The 21,165-nt window shown below is 39.3% G+C and overlaps 2 protein-coding genes across 3 annotated transcripts; one reads left to right on the top strand and one right to left on the bottom strand.

Annotated features, from left to right (window-relative positions):
- Window positions 1-404: 404 nt before the first annotated feature.
- LOC143460765 (uncharacterized) lies at window positions 405-14,910 on the bottom strand. Its single transcript, XM_076958382.1, has 20 exons — window positions 13,292-14,910; window positions 13,024-13,083; window positions 12,438-12,525; window positions 11,747-11,772; window positions 11,284-11,336; window positions 5,878-5,982; window positions 5,623-5,732; window positions 5,415-5,486; window positions 5,250-5,293; window positions 4,927-5,037; window positions 4,535-4,660; window positions 4,077-4,172; window positions 3,758-3,856; window positions 3,396-3,506; window positions 2,630-2,804; window positions 2,364-2,479; window positions 1,747-1,840; window positions 1,432-1,511; window positions 980-1,210; window positions 405-821 (listed from the first exon to the last, which is right to left on the bottom strand). Exons 1-20 carry the CDS (start codon window positions 14,816-14,818, stop codon window positions 525-527), a joined length of 3,621 nt encoding a protein of 1,206 aa, XP_076814497.1. The 5' UTR covers window positions 14,819-14,910; the 3' UTR covers window positions 405-524.
- A 1,319-nt stretch (window positions 14,911-16,229) lies between these two features.
- LOC143460766 (uncharacterized) lies at window positions 16,230-21,102 on the top strand. 2 transcript variants are annotated; one of them, XM_076958384.1, is made up of 13 exons: window positions 16,230-16,414; window positions 16,574-16,772; window positions 17,178-17,384; window positions 17,805-17,988; window positions 18,154-18,312; window positions 18,385-18,522; window positions 18,596-18,733; window positions 18,824-18,967; window positions 19,052-19,277; window positions 19,861-20,056; window positions 20,189-20,419; window positions 20,558-20,647; window positions 20,873-21,102. In XM_076958384.1, exons 1-13 carry the CDS (start codon window positions 16,398-16,400, stop codon window positions 20,909-20,911), a joined length of 1,968 nt encoding a protein of 655 aa, XP_076814499.1. In that variant the 5' UTR covers window positions 16,230-16,397; the 3' UTR covers window positions 20,912-21,102. The 2 variants fall into 2 exon arrangements, with proteins under 2 accessions (XP_076814499.1, XP_076814498.1); XM_076958383.1 differs by having other exon boundaries at window positions 16,234-16,414; window positions 20,558-20,738.
- The last annotated feature ends 63 nt before the right edge of the window (window positions 21,103-21,165 follow it).

Genomic DNA, 21,165 nt, shown 5'->3' on the forward strand with positions numbered 1-21,165 from the left:
CATATAATTGATAGTTTTAAATGCAATATAAAGGCACAGCATTAAAATTGTATGACTATTTTCAAAACTTTGCAGTATAACCCGATTCTGTTGTTTATTGCTTAAAACGGCAAAGTGCCGGCCTTTGATCAATCAAATTTGCTTTAAAATAAGTTTCGATGTTGATCAATTAGGAAGTTCTAAGAAACGTAGACACGATAATATCGGTACCAAAGCTTAAGAAACTTAGGGCCAAGATTACTGAAAGCTCCAGCCAAAATAATTTTATAAAAAAACGACTGTATTATGCTCAAAAGTGAGCATAATAACACGGTAAATAATTTTGTATAACTGCAACAGCTGGCGAGGTAAAATTAGAAATAGATAGAAACAAAGCCCCTGTTCAATATTTGAAGTGGTAGAGATGGGCGCGATAGAAAAAAAGAGGACAAGTACCGCTTAGGCAACAGCTTGCCGGTAAAAGTTACTTCCAGGCTGAGACCTAAATAAACGAGACTCTAAAAAACAAAAAATGACAGACAAGGTTAAACGCTTTCGCAAGTATCGCTGGAATAAACGTCATTTTTCGTATCCGATGTGCTGGAAGATCGCCTGCTGCTTTCGCTATCGTTGTTACTTGACTGGCCGTCACTGGTCTTTGAGGTAGCACTTGCAAATGCAGTTCGCTGTTTCCCAGTTGTCCTTTGAAAGGACTCGGAATTCTTCGCTAATCGATTGTTTCTCTTCACAACCGGTGAATTCATTGTTGTATTTTCACCACTATAAACGTTTTTCTCCATCCACTGGGCGGCGGTAGAGGCAAGTTGAGTTAGCCACGAGCGCTGCAATGTGAATTGTGAAATATACGTCGTTTCAGTTCAGTTGTGAAATTAGTTCCCAAATAGTCAACGAAAAAAGCGTCACTAAAACAAAATTGTTAACACCTTTGTCAGTAGCGACAACACAATTATATTAAGTTATTAACAATCAAAACACAAACCTTCGCATCTTCAGACGGTGCTTGCAACATTGTAATGGCGCACATTTGCTGAAAACGGTTTTCCTGAACGAGAACAAACGCTCTTTTTATGCCCATTGAGGTGACATTGTCGACGTCCACGTCGTACACCATGAATCGGTCAAGAGCTATCGGCTGACGGTGCACAGAAAGCACGGTGCCATCTTTCAGTAGTGAGTGCCTTTTTAAACTTGAAGGTACTTCGGAGGTTTTCTTAATTGATGGTATAGTTTTGTTAGCTAAAATAACCCATTACTGTGTTAACGGTATATGTTGGTAACGTTAAGTTTTAGTTATAAGAGCTTATATTAGATGTCATTCAGCTTATTTTCTTTCCGAGGCAAAGTAATTAGTACGATAATGGAAGATAGTGCAAAAAATGTTGAACTTATGCTGCAGGAATCTGAAAAAACAAATTTAATTTCATTTTTTACCCTTTTTCCTTTCTTAGGCTTGGTTAGCAGAAGCATGTCGTCGAAAAGAAACGCATATAACTCAATAGGTTTTCCGTTTTCTGCAAAAGCGAAATAATTACGTGTTTCTTATATGTAGCATTTCTCAGTTGAAGATTTTGTCTGTCTTTGACCGTCGTCGATTTACGAGAACCCACAAGGATGTTACACCAAAGCCACGTATATGCCTAACAGTGTTAGCAAATCGATTTACAAGTAGGATGTCTATAGGAGAGTTAATACAAAGTTTAACGGTTCTATCATGAACATCATTACACTGCTTTTTAGAGTTCTCACCTATAACTGACAACGGTCCTTCCAGTATAAGCCGACGGTTTGGGTTCGCAATGATATTTTTACAAGTTTGATGTGAAAGAGCATTTCGAAGAGACTAAATAAGAGAAAAAATAAACTTATGTTGACAAATGCGGGCAACCACGGTGTGGCGCCCGCGAGCATGATTTGTTGCGTGGGAACTCTTTTTAACTGGTTTGCTGGTAAATATTATCTTACAATGCCATTTTAGATTTATTATCAAAATTAATTCATCAAATTGATTGAGTGAGTTTATCAGGTATGGGTATAAATTTCACTAAGGTGCAATTCCAAGGAAACCCAACTGCGTTTTGACAACAAATTTATGTATATGTATACTATGTATGCAAACTACACGCTAGAATTATTTAAAATTGTATCATATACTGCAGGACAACGAACGATGAGTTAATACATCAACAGTAGACGTAATCTACTGAAAGGCATGTTATGTTTTTATTGATAGCTCAGAGCTGAGTGTTTCTGTTACTTTGTTCGGTTGCTGTCTCTTCGCACATTAGTATACTGTGACCACATAATCGTGAAAGAATGCAAAGTATTTGAAAGCGTCGATGCCAAGATTTCAAAGAGCGACTAACCTCAGGTAGGACAGTCTTTGTATCAATCTCGTACACGGGGGGCCACGAAATTGAATTCTGAAGATCTTGGAGAAACTGGAAGTGGTTTAGCCATGTCACTTTGCCTTCGAGGGCCTCTAAAAGTTAAAAAAAGATTATGACCATCCGTTACGTAATGAGAAAAAACAGGGGATTTCTATACACTACTTCAAAGTGAATACTTTAGCACTGTATTGGAACATTCCATAAACCAAATGAAGATATTAACGACGTTGCTTATCACTCACTCAAAGACTCCTGTACCGCCGAAAGGGTCTTAAAAATCGAAGCAGTTTGACTTTGATCAGCAGTGTATGCGGCTATGTTGCGCAGCAGAAGCGGGAATTTGGTCAAACGTTGCATAGGAGAAACTAGGAAGTCGTTCAACTTCAGTCTCTGGCATCTAGGATTTCTCTCGCACCACTGCATATAACATACGATATTGTTGTAGCCTGGAGATGCACAACTAGGCCTATACAGTATTTTGTTATAAAGTGCTCCCGATGCACGTTCTGTATAAACAACATAGGCATTCATTCTGACTCGGAGAATAGTTAGTTCAAGTGTTCGGGATAAACCCAGTCGTATTGCATTGCGAGTAAGAATTTACCCAGCAGTGGAAAAGATTCCGAAATCACTGTTAACCCATTAAAAAAGTTACTATACTGTGCTCATGGGCGTAGTGCTTGATTGTAAAATCTAGTCATCAAAATATATTACTGACTAACAAGTTTCAGTAATTGGCCAATCTAATCGTTAAACGCTACGTCATGCAATTAAAGACAATTACAGTTTGTTAATTGTCTTCCAAGCAGGGAGGCTTATCATGTGAGATGAAAATGACTAAACCGCATCTGTTACGTAATCATAGATTTGTCATAGTTTTTCTGCGTGAATTGAATGCTGGTTACTCATACAACCTCGATAAAAATGTGATTGTTGGATTACGCCGAATGATTATCGAGTAGCTTACCATTTATCAAATCGATTTAGCATGTTCATGATTAAACTCACTTTCATGAATATTAGGTAATCTTCATTTGATTTTAGGTCCTCACGATCGGTCAGTGAATTCCGATAACCGCTGAAATATCGTTGGTAGGGCGGACAAATGGTCTTGTCGAACTGAAACAGAAGTTACTTGGATCATCATCTAACAGCAGCACAGGTGTGGGTGGTACAAAAATAGACAACAATGCTGTGGGTCATTGACAACTGTCGACCGTTCAGTATCATCACTACCAAAACAAGCGCTCTCCACACCGTTTAAGCAAATATTGCTTCTATTGTCGACGCTATTATAAGCTGGTAGAGGCGTGCTATTAAAAAATTGAATCTTGTGATAGCAAGCAGTATAGTCAGATCTCGTGACTTACATTCTCAAAGGCTATGTCAATGGAATCAGCACACCCGAAGTCCCCGGGATGTTTATTGCCGACCACTTTAAGCAGGGCGTGACAGAAATCCAGGCTGACCTGTGGCGAAGTTAATGAAAAAGTTACCCAAACAAATATTGAGACAGTTTAACGACCACTCATTATTAAACGGATTGCTAACGATGGGCAATAATAGTGCCATGGTGGTGACAAAGTAAGTTGCGGCCTGAATTTGTCCAAATAGAGAAGGCGGTCAATTAAGTACGGAAGGCTGTTAATTACTATGGACGCTGTAAATGTAATCGTAATGCAGAGCTACCTTGCAAAGTTCTTCTAAATTTCCGAAAAGCGAACGAACATCGACAGTAAGAAGAAAACCTTCACATTGTAACTCTTGCAAAGGTTCCATAAAAACCTAAATAATATCTCCATTGTAGCTGGTGCAAAGTGACGCAAAAGATACAAAACAATGTTAAGAATACTTGTCAACATGTAAAGCGGTGAAGAATTCATCCGCATGATGTTGACAGAGCGATTACAAATGGCAGACTTAATAAAAGGTCATTTCTTGAGTCTTGCTTTTTGACCGCGTTAAAAAAACCGACTATACATAATAATGGTTGGGATCTTTTGTGACAAACGGACAACAAGTTGGGCTACATTTCGTTTTGATTATGCTGTAAGCTACACGAGTTGAAAGTTTCAAGTCAAATGCAACAAATACCAAATAAAAGCAAATTCACAAAACCTAGTAATTAATGAAACAAAGATGAAGACCTGACGTAAGACAAGCAAATGATTAAGAAGATAAGTCCTCTCGGAAGAAAACAACTCCCAAACTGCATCGTGACGTTTTCGTTCACGGTTATTTCCGTTGACCTCTGAAGCGCACTTGTTCGATTTCTACAGATAGAAGATATCCGAAAGCAACAATAAACATCACAGAAATCACGAGGCTGAAGCAGAAATATCGTACGTATATTAGGACTATACTTGACTATGTTTAAATGTTAATGCTGTAGACCATAATCGGAACAAAAAGGTTGTCTAGAACGTTGATGATTGATTCCACAATATCTTAGCTTTGATCTTTACGTGCAACTGCACGATCCTGACAAAAAATATTGTATTTCAAAATCTGTTTGATTTACGCTCCCTTACAAACTTACTTTGCAACTCTTTATTTCTTGAAGAATGGCGTCTATGGCCTCGTCGGGCTTGTTTGCTTTCCAACTCATAAGCACGTCTTCCAGCTTTTGTTCCCTGTCTTTATCTTTGGTCTGTGAAGCAAAAAATACCCCGTACCGAACCGCAAAACAACCGAATATCCATGTACAAGTCGCCAAGGTAACACATCGCGCGTTTGGCGTCTTTAAGATCTTAATGGGTAAATGCAAACTGCAAGTTCAACAACCAAATTCCAAATACCAAGAACTTGCGGTTAACGTTTTGTCCAAACAAGCCAGTGTTTTAATACTTAAAAATTACCCACCATAAAATTGAGCTTGGGGAAATTCCACTTTGATCTTTTAAGTTCTACAGAAATAGAAAATGTTAACTTTGCAGGTACATGCTAGGCTGATAAATAACACAATGAATTAGGCTTAAACAGTTTTAAAGTGTGCAAAATATAACTCAACCTTTGATTTAAACTCACGTGTGGACAATGCGATTGGTTGATTTCTTTGCAAGTTAGCAATGGTGTCGGACAACACGGACAAGTCGGAATCTGCAAGAAAATTGAAATCGACATCAGACGACAGATAAACAAAATCCAAATCTTGTCTGTAACAGCTGATGAGTATGTCTTGGCAGCTGGCACGTTTTAATAACTCCATTAACGTATAGAGTTTATCGACGAGTACCCGGTAAAGTTGAAACCACGGCTGCACGACGAGCTGTTGGGCGGACGGCTGGCTCAGAAGGACTTTCCTGAATCGTGACTGGGACACCGTTTGTCTGGATCCTTTCTCCACTGTCAGCAGTAAGTGGAAGATTGACTTAATGTTGTTGTTAATTCATATCGAAACATTACCCAGTAAATTAATTAACCAGGACGACTACACAACCTCAACAATGAACTCATGGTGTCATGGTACCAAGTATAGTAACAGACTTACTTTTCGTACAAAGGTTCTTTTCCTTGGGTGTCATATGCGTTGACAACCGTGTCTGACCTTCGTCTGTTCTCGGAATCCTGTATGTCCCAATTCGTCAAATCAACTCTGAAGTTATAAAAAGAGGATTAATAATTTTCTAACAAGATGACGATACAGTTTATTATTTTGTAATAAAAAATGGATTTCAATTTGATGCAAGCGACTAAAACTGCCAACCAAGCTTCAATAATAAAATGCATAATACAGACTAACAATAAGGATAAAAAAACACAAACATAAAAGAGACAAAAGTCAATTTAACATCGTAAACATGAGGGGAGGTTAGCCTACTACGAAGACAAGCAACCAAGTCCCAAAACATATGTTTCAAACGTAGCCTGCTTGTCGCTTCGTCTCGGCGAAAAACTTAGAACTTACAATAGGCTACAAAACGTAAACAATGGAGTCGTATATGAACCTCATCAGTAACGGCTGGTGGAAGGATTGGTCAGGAGAATGCTTGCAACAGCACAAAGCAGTCCATCGGAAAAACTTGTACACTATGGCGCTCGGCATGCTGAAAGCATTTCAACTGTATAACTATGAGAAGAATAACCATCCGCAGCCTCTGATTTGGACTCTTCCACTTATTATCAGTCAAACTATGACAGGCTTTAAGCTGCTGGTTGACCAGTTCTGACGCTGCGGAAACACCATTTGCTCACTTCACACAATGTGTCTTTTGTCTACATTCCGGACTACAACACTCCAATAACGCGGCTTTGAACGCTAAGAATTAGGCTATACACTTCATGCGTTTCTCCATGCATTAATTTACAAAACGCGCAAAGACGATTAAAAACCAATAACGTATTTAAAAAACGCTGTTTTGTGATACTAATATGACAGTATAGCATGGAAGAGACGAACCATCGTCGCCGCAAATTCGACTTAATCGTACAACCTACTTTGCGAGCCGTGTCTTCGCCTTTGGTAGGAACTATCACTACTGTAAATGATGAAGTTCGAAATTCCTAATCTATCTATTTCCCAGTCCATAAGCGCAAAGCAAAGACGTGTTTTTTAAAGGCTTACATAAAACAAAGTTTCCTTATACACAAATTGATAACGCAATTAAGCCTTCAAAAAAACTTCGCGCACAGACTTGTTCAACCGTACCGAGAAAATGAACGAAGAAATAGCAGCTTACTAAGATTTTTGCATTCCAAAGAAATTACTGGATAGTACTTAAAAGAAAGGAGTGTTTCGCTGGAAGAAGAAGATTATTAAAAGAAATAGAAATAGCAAAAACACCGATTTGTCATGAAGAACAACACTGAAGGAATTCTGAAACGACGCGAACTTTGCGGTTTTCTGAAAGACAGCATAAGTAGGATAATAGATTAACTAATAGCATCACGAAGGCCTGCGCTTGTAACCGGTAATGTGAATTGGATTAGGCATATTTTAAGACGTGACTAAGATCGCCTGTCAGTCGGCAGCCTCCGCCAACATAGATTCGGTGTTCAACGTATCAAAGAGATATTACAAGAGTACTTCATAGATTACTGATGTGGTAAATGACTCAAAATACAACAACGAACAGGTTACAAAAAGACTAAACGTTTCCGCAACACAAACAGCCTACGTTCCTTGGTGGGTGGGCAAACTCTATACAATATGGCCACAAAATTATTGCAGCTATTCAGCTACCTTAACCAATAACGATCTTTGTACATAAAACACCAATACCCGCTGCAAACGATTGACCCAGCGCTATTGGTAAAATTTCCAACCCGCCCTTACATTGATCAAGCAATTGCGAGTATATGGAGAAAGATTCCAATCACCTGTATGCAATATTTCACAACCATTCCATATCACAAACGCAGGGTATAGCATATAGGAAAGCTGGCATACGCCCCAGCATGTTTCTGTTATCGTTGCAACTTCTACATTAAGATAATTAGTTGCGATCTCATCTAAGCTGGATAAACGTCTATCACGTTTCACAACCAAGCGCTAACTTCTTGGCCAAATGACAGAAATACGAACCGATTTAGACGGGGAGAACCTTCGCTTGAAGTTCGACCGAGCTTTGGCCTCCGGGAGTAGTCGCGATGTGTGCAACTCTGGAAGTTGTTGCAATACTCGGACACCGATGCAATGGAACGGGATCGGATGACTGGAGGTTTTGCCTCTGTAGTGGATGTTTTTGCCCGGATGTTTGTCGCAAAAGCTCTCGGATGCCAAATGGGATAAACATGATTGCTTCCTTTATCCTCGTCGCTGGAGTGTTCCGGATCAGAATCGTATGATGAAGATCGGATGAACCAGGGTTCATCTTCAAAATTGAACAGATCCTCCATGTAGGAGTTATTCTCCGTCACAGGAGGAGGAGAAAAGAAGCAAGTGCTGCTCGTACTCGACTTTCGCCGAGAAGAGGAGCTAAGTTTCCTCCAGGATTTCATTCTCAGCGAACAATTATCAAGTTTTACGTAATAAACCAGTCCTTTTAGATTAAGATTGTTAACACTAAAAGTTTTCTTTAAGCATGAAAAGTTTGAATTGAATGTTAAGTGATGACTGATGAGTTAACACTATCTGCATCATTAACGACTGCGTATGGCGTAGTCGTAGTGTGTCCAAATACCTGTCTCTTAATTGCAGGGAAAAGCCATGACGGAACACTATACCTTAATCCCAACGTAATCTTAATCCGAACTCCGTAAAAAGAATTAGAAAAAAGCAAGTTCAAGAATTTTTCAAAAGCAATTTTATTCAATGATGAGAATGCTTAAGCCATCTTATTATTTGCACATTAAATTATCTAAACGCTTTGGAATAACCGACAAGTATACCTATTTTAACTAGCTTTCTCTGACATGGTGGTGGGATTAACCGGTCCAGGTACTGTATAAGCATATTTCGCAGGGCTACCGTCACGAGGTACGAAAAACCTTTCCCCGGGTACATTAAGACAAAAATATATGTTTTGACGTTTAGGCATACAGCGTAAAGCTTTTTCAACTGATCTCAACTTCGGGACACACCTTTCGTGGTATTACGTCTTTATCTATAAGCACATAAACATAGCTTTACAAAATCATAACAGTGCACTAGGGCTGCTACAAAATGCGAAGGATTTTGATATTACTTTGCTTCTCAACTACTCCCTTTATCGTGCAGTTGCGGGTCCTTTGTCGGCACAAAAGCGTTGTTGGGCGCTAATGAACAATATTTCAACAGAATCGACAAAAACTCTCCTAAAGAAAAACTAAAAAAAGCAGTCACGCTGAGCGTTGCCCATTCGACGCAAAGATGAATCAAAGCAATTACGTGTACTCTGTCATTGCTTATTATTACCCTGAAGCAGACTACAGATTTTGCCCTACAACCTAATAGAACATCGGTTGTTAGCGACTGAGTATCTCCATGCACATTTATTTTGACACGGTCTGTCATTAAAGCGCAGTAAAAAATCATAACTTACAGCGATTATGTAACTCAATACGCTGGCGTGTATAACTGTTGTTTAGGCCTGTGCTCGATGGCTGTTAGAGCGTTCTACAACGTTGCACTGCCTAAATGTCTTTAGACCTGTCGCCAGCATAAAGAGTAAAAGGTGCGTTAAAAATCTGTACAATAAACAGTGCCTTTTCAAGCGTGTAATTATTACGTTTGCCACCTTGACTGTCTGTCAATCCTAAGTTTAAAGACACAAAACCAACCAAATCCAGCTCAACCTGGTTGCTTTTAAGGTAGTGAAGCTAAAACAGCGAATACTTATAGTTTAAAGTAGCAGGTGTGCATACCGCAATTCTCACTCGGCGTGGCCAAAACATATTGTGTTATTATTATAATCATATCCCTTTGCCTGAAGCGCTACTGCAATTTGTCCCTGTGGGGAAGCATTAATCATAGAGCTTGCTGTTACAGCGCAGCAACCGAAATATATTCGGAGAGTATTGTTTTATTCATCACGGATCTACCCTGGCTTTGCTGTGTCGTTCTCCTTCTCAACCTTTCACTACACAACATGTTAGTTGACGCATGCCAGCATGATTTGCTGTATGCAAGAGCGTAGGCTGCGAACGGATGACAGGCTTCTCTGCTCACAATAACCTTTCTGTCATTGCAGTCGGAAAGGTCTTTTGTCACGTGATGAAATGTAATAATGGGATCAACGCAAGGCTTCTCATGAATGTAACACGCTGGCAGGTTCGTTTTAGGTTAAGATGTTTTTAATTTGTAATCGGTGGATTTCATGTATTGAGAAGCATTCGTGACACCGTAAGTCTCATTTCTAGGAGGTATGAAGGGCAGAACTGAACTTAAAGCACTTTACTAGTTCGGCCTACACAACAAAGAACCTGTTTATTATTACCCCGTGTCCTATCTTATATTGCAGTGTTGTGTGTGGTTCGGAACCGGTCATTTGAAACGATTGTAGCTATCTTTTGCCAAAACTGTGGTAGGTTATATACGCATTCCGCAAGCTTGAAAGGATTTAGGCCGGCTCTGTGATCTTTTGCAAACCTGTTAATTTTAATGCTTGGAATTACCCCAACTTTATCCAAATTTACACTTCACGCATATTTCCAAGAATTTGAGATAATATTACGTCTGACGCTTAATATAATACTTAGTTTAAAAGATAAAATCATTTAGCTGTTACGCAAATAGACAGCGACAGCTTTTTTCAAAATTGTTTTCCTTTTGTCAAGGTGTCTATTTAACAGGAATAAGATTAACGAGACAAAGGTTTGCACAGGTTAATCCGATCGCTGAAAACTCTAAAAGGCTAAATAAACCTTCTTGGTGCCTGCCTCCGACCAAATACAAATATTCTTGTTTTTAAAACACTAATCTGCGATTATTGTTAACAATGGAAGTTGCTGCTTTAAGGTAAAATTTCTAATCAGCAACCAAAGCATCTTATCATTTCAGCAGCTAATGAAGATTGTCCCAAACATTACCCTTGCCTCACTAACATTAATAAAACTATATTAATTTTAGCTCAAGCCTTCAATATACTACAATATAAAGGCAAGGACAGTATTGCTACACCCGCGTAGAGTGTTATTTTAATACTGTTAATGTTAGCACATCCTGAATCCCCTGCTTATACATTATGACTGCCACAGCAAAGCGAGGTAACTCGACACCAAAAGTGGCGACAGAAAACTGGAAAACAATCTCCGCCACGTAACCAATCATAGTTCAAAAAATAATTAATTGAAACAAAAACTTACTAAGGATGAATTCACGAATTACAAGCAAAGACCATGAAGTTATTACACAGCATGCTAAAACACCAGCGGCGTCGATAAAAGAACAAAATTGAAATTTATGAAAATTTTTATGCATAGACTGCTATTATTACTATATAATATAGTCTCTATGATACAACGTAGACTGACTTACATTTGACCGTGTAATCTTCGATTTCTAGGCAAGGTGTTGTTGTTGTAAACCGCCTGTCGATCAAGAATTCGATCCAAAGTGAGATTAAAATAATGTAATTTAAGCGTATCGAAGTAATTAGAAACACCAAATACAAATGCTTTTGTGAAACCAAATTTAGTGATCTACACATTGCAAAACCTCAGAAAAATACGGAAAATGAGAATAATTCTTTCTAACTTAAAAGGTGATGTTGTCAGAACTGCTTAGCGTTCACTACTATACTTTTGCTAACAATTTGTTCGCTTTTTAATCATTGTAAAATTTGGTCTGAAGTTATATTAAAATAGTTGTCTTAACTCGCATGCAGATTTAAAGAAGTTTGAATGGATTGCTGACGAATCTCATAAACAAGATTGTGATTTTAGGAAAGTCAATTAGAAATATTTTTATGCACGCAATCACTATATTTGTAATCACTTACCTGGTTGCCTTTTCTCATTTGCGGTCCTTCAAACATAATCAACAAACTTTAACAGTGTTACTTAGACAACTACTTAATTTAATCTGCAACCAATTAACATTGACCGAAAATCATAACCGCGGTGACGAATTACCGACGCGGAAATACGACGACTTTGCGCAGCAAATGTAGAAAAAAATGCGCCTCGTTTACGCTTCGTTTGGTCTCGGTTACACTTTTTCTTGTGCTAAAACTAATGTGGTAGACCTCTGGTAAATACCAAATTGGCATAACACCAAACAACATAACTTAAAGGCCTGCGTAGCATTTTGTTTGCAAGAGCAGCTGCGCGAAAGCCCTGTTACTTTAACAGTTTCGATGCAGTTCGCCTGGGGCAAAGTGTTGTTCAAAATTACACGTTTGACTTCACTCATTTAATTTTAATTATTCGTTTTATTCTACGCATAAAAGCACATTAGTACTTTGGAGGTGTCAAGATTTTTAGATGATCCGGTTTGTCAAACACTCGATTTAATTATAGCTCAAAGTACTATGGGCAATCACTGTCACTCATAAAATAGATCTAGGTTTTTTCAGAATTTCGAAAAAGTAGAAGTTTTATTACAAATTTGCTATTCCTTAAATCGGTAAAAAATTTTATTTTAAAGTCTGACTTTATAGTGCTTTATAATGCAATTGCATTTTACTTCACCTTTGCTAGTGGTGGGGTCGGATGAAGAACGAGAGGTAGCTTGAGGTTTCCGGGTGACGTCATCTACCTGCAAACTTTTGTTTTCTCTCTGCAGAATGTGAAATAGACAAAAATTAATATGAAGCCGATGTCTTGCTTACAAAAGAGATAATAAACTGTTAGGGTTTTCCTTGAACCCTACGAGAAATTGGCGTTTTTAGCGCAGTTTTAAAGATCTGTTCCCGTGCTGAAGTTTTTACAATAAATTCTAGCATATAACAATGATGAATGAACCATAATTTTGGGGGCTTCACTTTCAGGTTGCTACAGCAATGTTCAAAATATTTTTCAACTCGACCAGTTTAACAGCTATGACTAACAGTAATTTTAGTTGAAATAGCTGAATATCGCGTTCCCGCTTTAGTGCTAGTTCATTTATCATCGTAAATCTTCCTGCGGTTATTCGGGGAAAAACAAAACGTGAATTAACAGCATATTAACCGTTTGACGGCGCATCCGAGCACCGACTTTCTTCTCACATGACACATACAGCTGTACACAACAAAGCAAATACATAAACACGGAACAATTAATGGGTATGGGTTACCTGTGTACTCTTGATATTTTCTTGATTGGGTGAAAATTCTTGTTCCAACAGCGAGGGTGACTAAAAACCAAAAGAAAAACTTTGTAAACGTCTATCACCGTTTTAATGGATGACTAGTAGCCTATAACCTAGTAACACCTACCGCTGCAAAACCAACGTTTACCAATGATATTTCAAAACAAACTAACAAATAAACAAATAAAGGTGCTATTGCCTGAAACTATGCATTATATTTTTTCTTTTACGAAACCAAAGAGTTGAAACTTACGTGAGTGTGGTTTATATGATGCGAAAGAGAATTAAGACTTTCTTGTGATCCGCTCGAAGCAGTTTGTGGGCTATTTCCCGCACTAGGGCATTTTTCCCGTTTTGCTTTACGGCTGAATTCACTTTTCCGGGGTTTCTTGGCGAGCATAGTCGGAGAACTGGGCGCCGAAAAAGACGGACGTGCTGTGCGCCTGGGAAATCGTTCACTATCCAAGTGAAAAGACTCAGATTTGGGATGTTTTCCGCTGCTTTTAGTTTCAAGCGTTGGGTTAAAACGTTCACCGACGGGTGCTTCTGTGAACGGCTGTTCCTGGTCCTCTTCATCCGGACTTTTCACTTTTCCTCTTCCTTTGTGTTGCTTGGCTGTGGAAGGAAAGTCGGAGGATTTTCTTTCCAGCTTGGAAAACGTCGCTTTCGCTTTCTCCAGTTTGTCCCCATATTTGAGGTGCATTTCTTTCGATGTTTTCTTGTTGCTCTCTGTCTTGCACGCTTTGCCTCTGTCTGGATAAGCTTGTTTCAAGAAATTTCCGTCATGAAATTTATTCAAGAAAAAATACTCCTGAGTGATTTCGTCCCCAGATGAGGTGAAAGAAGTGACCTTCATTGGCACCGGCACCAGGAAAGAGGAAGATCTTCTTCTGGAATAATCACGTTCCTCCATCTTGCTGCTTTTCACTCGGCTTTCGTTTGAATTCTCAATTAACAAAGATGAGGCCAAGTCGCTTTCTGTATTTGTGGGCCGAGGAACAGGCGGTTCACTGCGCGACCTTCGTTTAGCTTCGGATGAGACGACGCTTGTCCTTCGGCTTGATTTAGCCGGGTTTCTACCTCTGACAGATCCGCCGTCTACTGATTCCTTTCCGAGAACTTTCACAACGTTTTTCTTTTCAGAAATTGTGACGTGATGACGAGGTCGACAGGCTGTGGTGTCTATGCTCAACTTTCTGTTGGTTTTAACTAAAAAAGCCTTTTCACTTTCCTTTCTAATTCCAGAGGATCGATAACCGACAAACGTGACTTCTGACCTTTGGCGAAGATTAAAGTTGTCAGCAGCTGTACTTGCTGTTACACCCGGTCTCCTGACGTCATCAGACGCCCTTCTTTCGTAAACAGGATCGTTTATTGGATCCCTGTTGTATTGTGGAGGGTTGTATTTCTCCACAGGTGCAAAATCGTCCGATTGGAAAGTTTGACTCTGTTCAGCTGCAAAGCTCGCTCTGCGCACTTCATTCGTTGGTAAGTTTGAGCTCGTATTTTCTTTTGACCATTTCTGTTTCTTCTTGTTGATACCTAACGACGACAAATCACCGATCTGAAGTTTTTTGGGACCCGAACTGTCGTCGAGATTCCCTTCGTCTTTCGTTTTTTCACCCGGATCAATTGATAATCTTTTCTGCCTTTGATGTGTTTTCTGCGGCACATGAAAAACGGCGCTTCTTCCCATTTCAATTGATCTGCTGAGCTCCGAAAAATGAGATAGTGACGTTGTCCCGTCAGTTCGCAAAGTTGGGCCATATCGTGTAGCCATGGCAGATTTTAAAATCAAATCCCCTGTTTATTTTGCAAGCAATAGCACTTCAATAGTGGAACAGCTTATCCCTACAAGTAAAAGCTAATACTGTGAAACCTCGGCGCTAACATGATCCTGTATTTTCATTACATTCTTAGACTTTTAATGTATACGTTACGTGTTCCTTGTATTTAGAACCTGCCACTAATTAAATACCCTCTGCTTTGCTAATCAATTTTCATGAATAAAAAATGAAGTTCACAGCAAAATTTTTTGAAATTTCCTGTTGCCTACGGTTTGCGATATGTTCGAGTCTTTAACTACGAAGCTGCTTAACTCTACGTTCTCTTGGCCCAGTAATCACCGCCACATCTGCAAGTATTATCAGCTGAAGTAAGCACATACCATAGATATCTTTTTTATGCTTTCCTTATAAATCTATTTTTAAACGAACTGTGCCAGACGTGACCTTGTAAGATACCTTTATATCGTTTTAGTATATTTAAAACGTATCGGTTAATTTGTCTTGATACGTTTCCGACGTTAAAAACTTTGTAATCTCGAAGCCAACACGAAAAGAATAACTTGGATTACGAGTTGTGTCAATATTTGTGCACATATTCAGCCGCATCAGCGCGTTTCTAGTAAGACGGCAGGTATAACAATGAAGCAAAATGGAAGTAGGGAAGAATGGGCCCAATACAGAAAAGCTTTCCAAACGCCAAAGCGCGTCAAAGTGACTTTTCATGGTTTGTTGACGTAATTAAACTCACATATCAACGCACTTGGACAAGTGAAGAGGAAAATGATATGACGTACAAGTGTTCTATCAAAAAGACTTGAACGTCTTCTCGCCTTTGTCCGTTGCTGACTTATCGCAACTTTATGTCATTCATCCGCTTAACGAGGGCACGCGTGTAATACTTGAACGAAAAATCGAGGAAACAATCTTGAAATTGTCGATACTAGGCAAACAAATTTACTCCCTTCTTTAACTCTTGTCTTATTCATCGAAACGTTTTGTCCATAACTGATAGGCCTACTAAGATTTTGCTAGATAAGTTATATCATTTAAACTTGTTAAAATGTGTCATACATTGGAACAGGGTCGCTTGTGGAATTCGCAAACTGCTTCGGCTTTGAAGAGACGACAATAACAACCTTTGGATAGTTCCTACAGACATCATAAATTCTGTAAACCTTTGAAAGAAGCGTCGTACAAACAGTCACATTTGAGAAAAGAACCAACATGGAAAACAACATGCCAATGTGACGCACTTAATCAAACGCGGTTGTTAACATTCCAAAAAATTTCACGCCTCAACGTAGGAGGTTCGGGTTGGTGCTTACTGGAAAACAAATCCAAACAAAATCACCGGCAACCCTGGCACGAAACGGTCACGTCATAGCGGACGTGGCATAGAATGCCACAACTGCTAATTCTGCCCGAAGTACTCCATTCCACTTAATTAATTTTGCGCTTTCCAAAATTTGCCTCGCCTTGATTTTTACCTGTTAACCTGCTGTCGTCAAACGCGAACATTAGAACAGAACTTCTTATGTTAAACTAACAGTTCATTTTTTGTTAAATTTTGTGATGGATCCTGTTTTGTTGTAAGTGTTAGGCTGATATATTACTGTTATAATTATAATACACAAGTTAAACAAACATATGTTATTGTATGCATTGGTGTATGCTGGTAGGGTTATTTCGGATCCAAGGCTTGGTCTTTTGTTTTTAACATCTTTTTCAAAGGTCTGTTTATATTTCAGTTTTTTTCTTTGGTTTGTTGGGAGCGTCCGACCAACTTTGGCAAATACTGCGACTCACGATTGTACGGTGACTCGGCCAACAGATGTTGCCATTCTTGTTCAGCTTTCTGACGCTCGTGACCCGGAGGTTATTGACGACATGAAAACGTTCATTCTGCTTACATTTGAAAGATTCCTTATAGACCCCGATCACACCAAGGTAACATAATCGGCTTCGTTTCTTAATTCTATCACGATGTGATGAGAGATTAAAATAATAACCTTGTATTCTTGCATGTTTTTTCACAATGTTACAGTAAATACTTTTTATCGGCCTTTTAAAGATCGTTACGGTGATCTTGGTTTGGTGGCCGCGCTAACCTTCCATCGTTGTAGCACCGCTGTACTTCATATCTTGCACGTTTTATGCCCTCAGGTCTTTGGCGCTTCTTCCCGGTCATTGATTACTATAGTGAATGTATTTCTTATTTGACCAACCTACCACGAGATTAGCGCCATACTTTTCGCTCCCCACAGTCAATGACGAAAATTAACAATAAACAATACGGTGACGTGCATCATCTTCCATATATTATCCCATTATGCAATAAATTCTATCTTTCAGGTAGCATTAATGCAGTACTCTCAAGGACCCCGAGTAATTTTCGATTTCAACCGACTTCGTAATGAAGCTGAATTTCAAGATGAAGTCTACCGTTTTGAAGTAAGTTCACTGGGAGGAAACGACACTGCTGATGCTGTGATCTTTGCGATTGTGCATTTCTGGACCCCGAAGTTCGGGGCAAGAACCAATAACCCAGATGTTCAAAAGGTAAGGATAGTAATATATGATGTCTGTAGTTCTATAATTAAAAAAATTTTTATCCTAGTTTACGATACATGATGCTACGTGCTTGTAAGTACTGTCCGCTTTCCGTTGCCATTTTGGAATCGGTTGTTTATTGCAACATATGCCTAACAAAGAATTACGGCACATGCTTAGTGATTTAGTGGGATCCCAACCCATTTTGCTTCAATGCATCGATCAATATCTAAAGCCAAAACACTGAAAAGGTTTAAATTAGTGTAATCTTAGGCAACGTATCCCATAAGTAATTGAATAACTTGTATAATAATAAATCAATAAATAAAGATTAAGACAAGGAAATCACACGAAGTGTCATTAATCATGAGGTTAACCTCGCACCTGTAGTTAACCGTAAAGCTGTAACTGGTGCATACGTCGATTCAGATGCTTGTCGTGATGGCCGACTCTCCCGTCATTCCACAACCTCAGCTTGATTTAATCAATGTCGCCCTGAACGTTTCCAAAATCGACATACACGTCGTATGTGTGACCAAGTGTGACGAAGTTGCTTCAATATACGAAACCAGAACTTCATCAACTTCAGCGGGACCGCTTTCAAAAAAAGGAGGTTATAGTCAATGCTATATGTCGTAGTGAATTCTGTACAGAAACGTTTTTTTGTGTATTTAGTTTAAGGGCAATGACAATTATGAAGGTCCTGTACAGGAAGGTTGTTTCATGGGTTTTGCAATCCACATGACTGTCATGACCTTAATGCATTTACCTTGTACAGATGCCTACATAAGCACTTCCTTGGCCGACCGATTAACCGCAAAGCTAAGCTGTGACTTTTGCTACCCTGACCCGTGCAACGGTCGTGGGAAATGTCTTCAAGGAAATGGAGGCTACACCTGCACATGCTCTGACGAATTCACTGGTTCGGAATGCGAAGGCAAGTAGCTGATAAAATGTTTTCATTTTAGAAATTGCCTCGACACGAAATGACATTATATTTCTTGAGCAGACATTTTGTCAAATTCTTTTTGCGATGCCAATAGTGAAATATGTCGGAATGGCGGCACTTGCATTGATGGACCGCGTGATAGTTCGTATAAGTGCGTTTGCGGGAACTTCTGCTACGGATTTCATTGTGAAAAATGTGGTAAGTTATATCGCAATATGACAGTCATTGCCAAGCACTTATAATCAAGCTGACATTTGATATATTTTTCAAGACTACCCCGAGAATGACCAAACAGTATGCCAGCCTAATCCATGCGTCGGCGACTGTAATTGCATTCCGTCCTGCCAACACGAACTCGGGTACTTTTGCCGGAGTCCCGGAGGGTATCTTGGGAAAAACTGTTCAATACGTAAGATCGACCTTAAGTTACGCGATCAATTTCTACTATCCGCATCACCCCGCGAAATTATGAACTTATTTAACGGTAGATATTTTCCAGGTGGTCCCGAGGTGGATTGCCAAAACGACATGATTGTTGTCGCTGTATCGAGAGATTTTGTCGAAGATTTCTCACAAGGCATCGATAACAGCTTCGTCTATTTATCGCCAGACGGAAACGACCCTGTTCCGTCAGAGTGCAAAGGTCAGGAAAATATCACTCTTACCGTTTTTCCCGGATAAATTGCTTTGTTTTAAAAACAATTCCAGCTTTTGTGATACGTTAAAGCTCGCGAAACGTCGCAAGGAGAACATGTCCTTTCAATATCTCTCCCATTCCAATCTTGTTCAACTGAAATGGCAGTCGACAGTGACGACACAGGGGACATTGTGGTGTCCAATCGAGTGTGGATTGGTCGTGAATTGTCCGGTGGTCTCAGCATGCCCGTGCCTGTTGTTAGCTTTGCTTGCAGATATGAGGAAGATTATCAGCTAGTGACCTCTCTTCGGTCCAGGTGGGTATATGCAGGGCAAATCGACTTAAAATTGTGCACTGAAAAGTGTTGTATGCTTTAGACCAGGGGTTCCCAACTGGGGGTACGAGATTGAACAGCAAGGGGTACGAAGATCCTTGCGCCGCAAATTATGATTTTTGCATTTTTGTGTGAAATACCGAATTAACGTTTAATTGAGCTATAAAAGCAATTTAATTTAGCAATATATATATGAAAAATTCCATCAGAATTTTTTCGGGATACAAGAAGGCTCTGACCTGATAAAGGGGTACGAGCAGCAAAAAAGGTTGGGAACCCCTGCTTTAGACTGTAAACTCCCATATATTTCAATGGTTTCTACTTAAAATAGAAATATGCAAGGTGAACCAAAAAGGCGTTAATCGTTTAAACTTCCTTAAATTTTCTCTTCCGGGAAATGATAGATAAGCTTGTAAGTTTAAAGCTTTTTATCGTTTCTCAACAGGAAAGAAATAACAGGTTACTGTGGAACTGATTAAAATGATGACAATTATGACCCTTCTGCAAAAACGCATTTTACAATTAGTCTTTTTGCAATGTCGTCATAATGAACTTTGTTTACCAGTCTCTTTGAAAACCACCTTCACGTCACCAAACAGGGCGTTTACGACACCGACGTACAGCTTTGCAAAGTGGAGCGGAGTTGTACAACGTCTTGTCCAGCTGAATACCTCGTGCGCGAAAAAGCAAGTTACACAGTTGGTGAAATGATCCACGTCAAGTTAAGGGTTCTCAGAGGGAAAGACGGAAGTTCTTCCAAGGTTAGCAATGAGCTATTTTCTGTAAATGTCAACAATATGTTACCACGAAAAGTCTCCGAAAACGATTAACTGGTTTTACTTGTCAACTATCTCCTAGATTTCAATAACCCATGCTGGTTTTTTTCACTTCAGCTAAGCATCGCCATATTAGAAAGAGCCTGGTTGTCATGTGGGGCGAAAGATGACGTAATGCAAATGTTACTTGTTGAAGAAGGATGCAGGACTCTAGTTCTACCAACTAACATCGGAGTAAACGAGCTTAGCAATACGGTTTGCTTGTCCTTTCAAACGCCACGGCCAAAAAATTGCCGAGTTTTTTACATCTACGCTCAGTTGAAAGTGGTTCCACGAAGTTATGTTAAAGTAAGCCTAATCCTTGTGCTTCTTGGTTAATCGATATTAATGCGTTAAATGTAGCCTGCTAGACTACTAACGACACCCGTACGATCTCGTGTTTGTCTCATCGCGTATAAGCTAATTAATCGTATTTGTTTTCCATAGCGTTGCAACGATGGGCATGGATTTCAGCATAACGCGACAAATGCAATAGCCGAAAGGCGGCGACGCTCTTATTCGGTGGAAGAAACTAAGGTGGGCCCGATATTTGTTCTACCAAATGCCCCTGAGAAAGTCGTGCGAGTTTTTCCAGCGAGTCCTGAACATCCCGACAACAACAGATCACGTGAGGCCGCACAGAATTTTACTTCTATGAAACAACCGGTTGAAAATAATTTTCAACTTTGTAAAGCGAAAATTTCATTATATGGAGTGAACCTAGCTAACAAATTGTTTTACATGTCTATTTTTTTGTCACAGGCGACAAGTTACCATGGTGGCCTCCACTCGCTGTATTGATCATTCTTTTGCTCGTGTTGATGGTTGGATTTGCAATTTATACGTTAGTCAAGAGATTGCGCTGATGAACATCCTTATAATTTTCATTCGAGATCGTTTTCATGAGTTTTTTGATTTTCTCACTTCGTTTTTGTGCTTTTTTAGTTTAAAGCGTCAACATATGAGGTTCATTACAAGCCATGCAGTTTAATCTGAGCACTGATTTATAGAAAGTTCTGATGAGGTTGACCTAACAGTGATAGGTTAATGCATGT

This window comes from Clavelina lepadiformis, chromosome 5 (assembly GCF_947623445.1).
Source record: "Clavelina lepadiformis chromosome 5, kaClaLepa1.1, whole genome shotgun sequence".
NCBI lineage: Eukaryota > Metazoa > Chordata > Ascidiacea > Aplousobranchia > Clavelinidae > Clavelina > Clavelina lepadiformis.

What these genes read in the sequence shown, in the direction of transcription:
- LOC143460765 (XM_076958382.1), bottom strand. Translation starts at nt 14,818, where the DNA reads ATGGCTACACGATATGGCCCAACTTTGCGAACTGACGGGACAACGTCA. An exon ending in AAAATATCAAGAGTACACAG is followed by an intron (nt 12,526 to 13,023) that starts GTAACCCATACC and finishes CACATTCTGCAG; the next exon opens with AGAGAAAACAAAAGTTTGCA. An exon ending in CGTGGTTTCAACTTTACCGG is followed by an intron (nt 5,487 to 5,622) that starts GTACTCGTCGAT and finishes ATTTTCTTGCAG; the next exon opens with ATTCCGACTTGTCCGTGTTG.
- LOC143460766 (XM_076958383.1), top strand. An exon ending in TGTTCCGTCAGAGTGCAAAG is followed by an intron (nt 18,968 to 19,051) that starts GTCAGGAAAATA and finishes GATACGTTAAAG; the next exon opens with CTCGCGAAACGTCGCAAGGA. An exon ending in TCCCGACAACAACAGATCAC is followed by an intron (nt 20,739 to 20,872) that starts GTGAGGCCGCAC and finishes TTTTTGTCACAG; the next exon opens with GCGACAAGTTACCATGGTGG.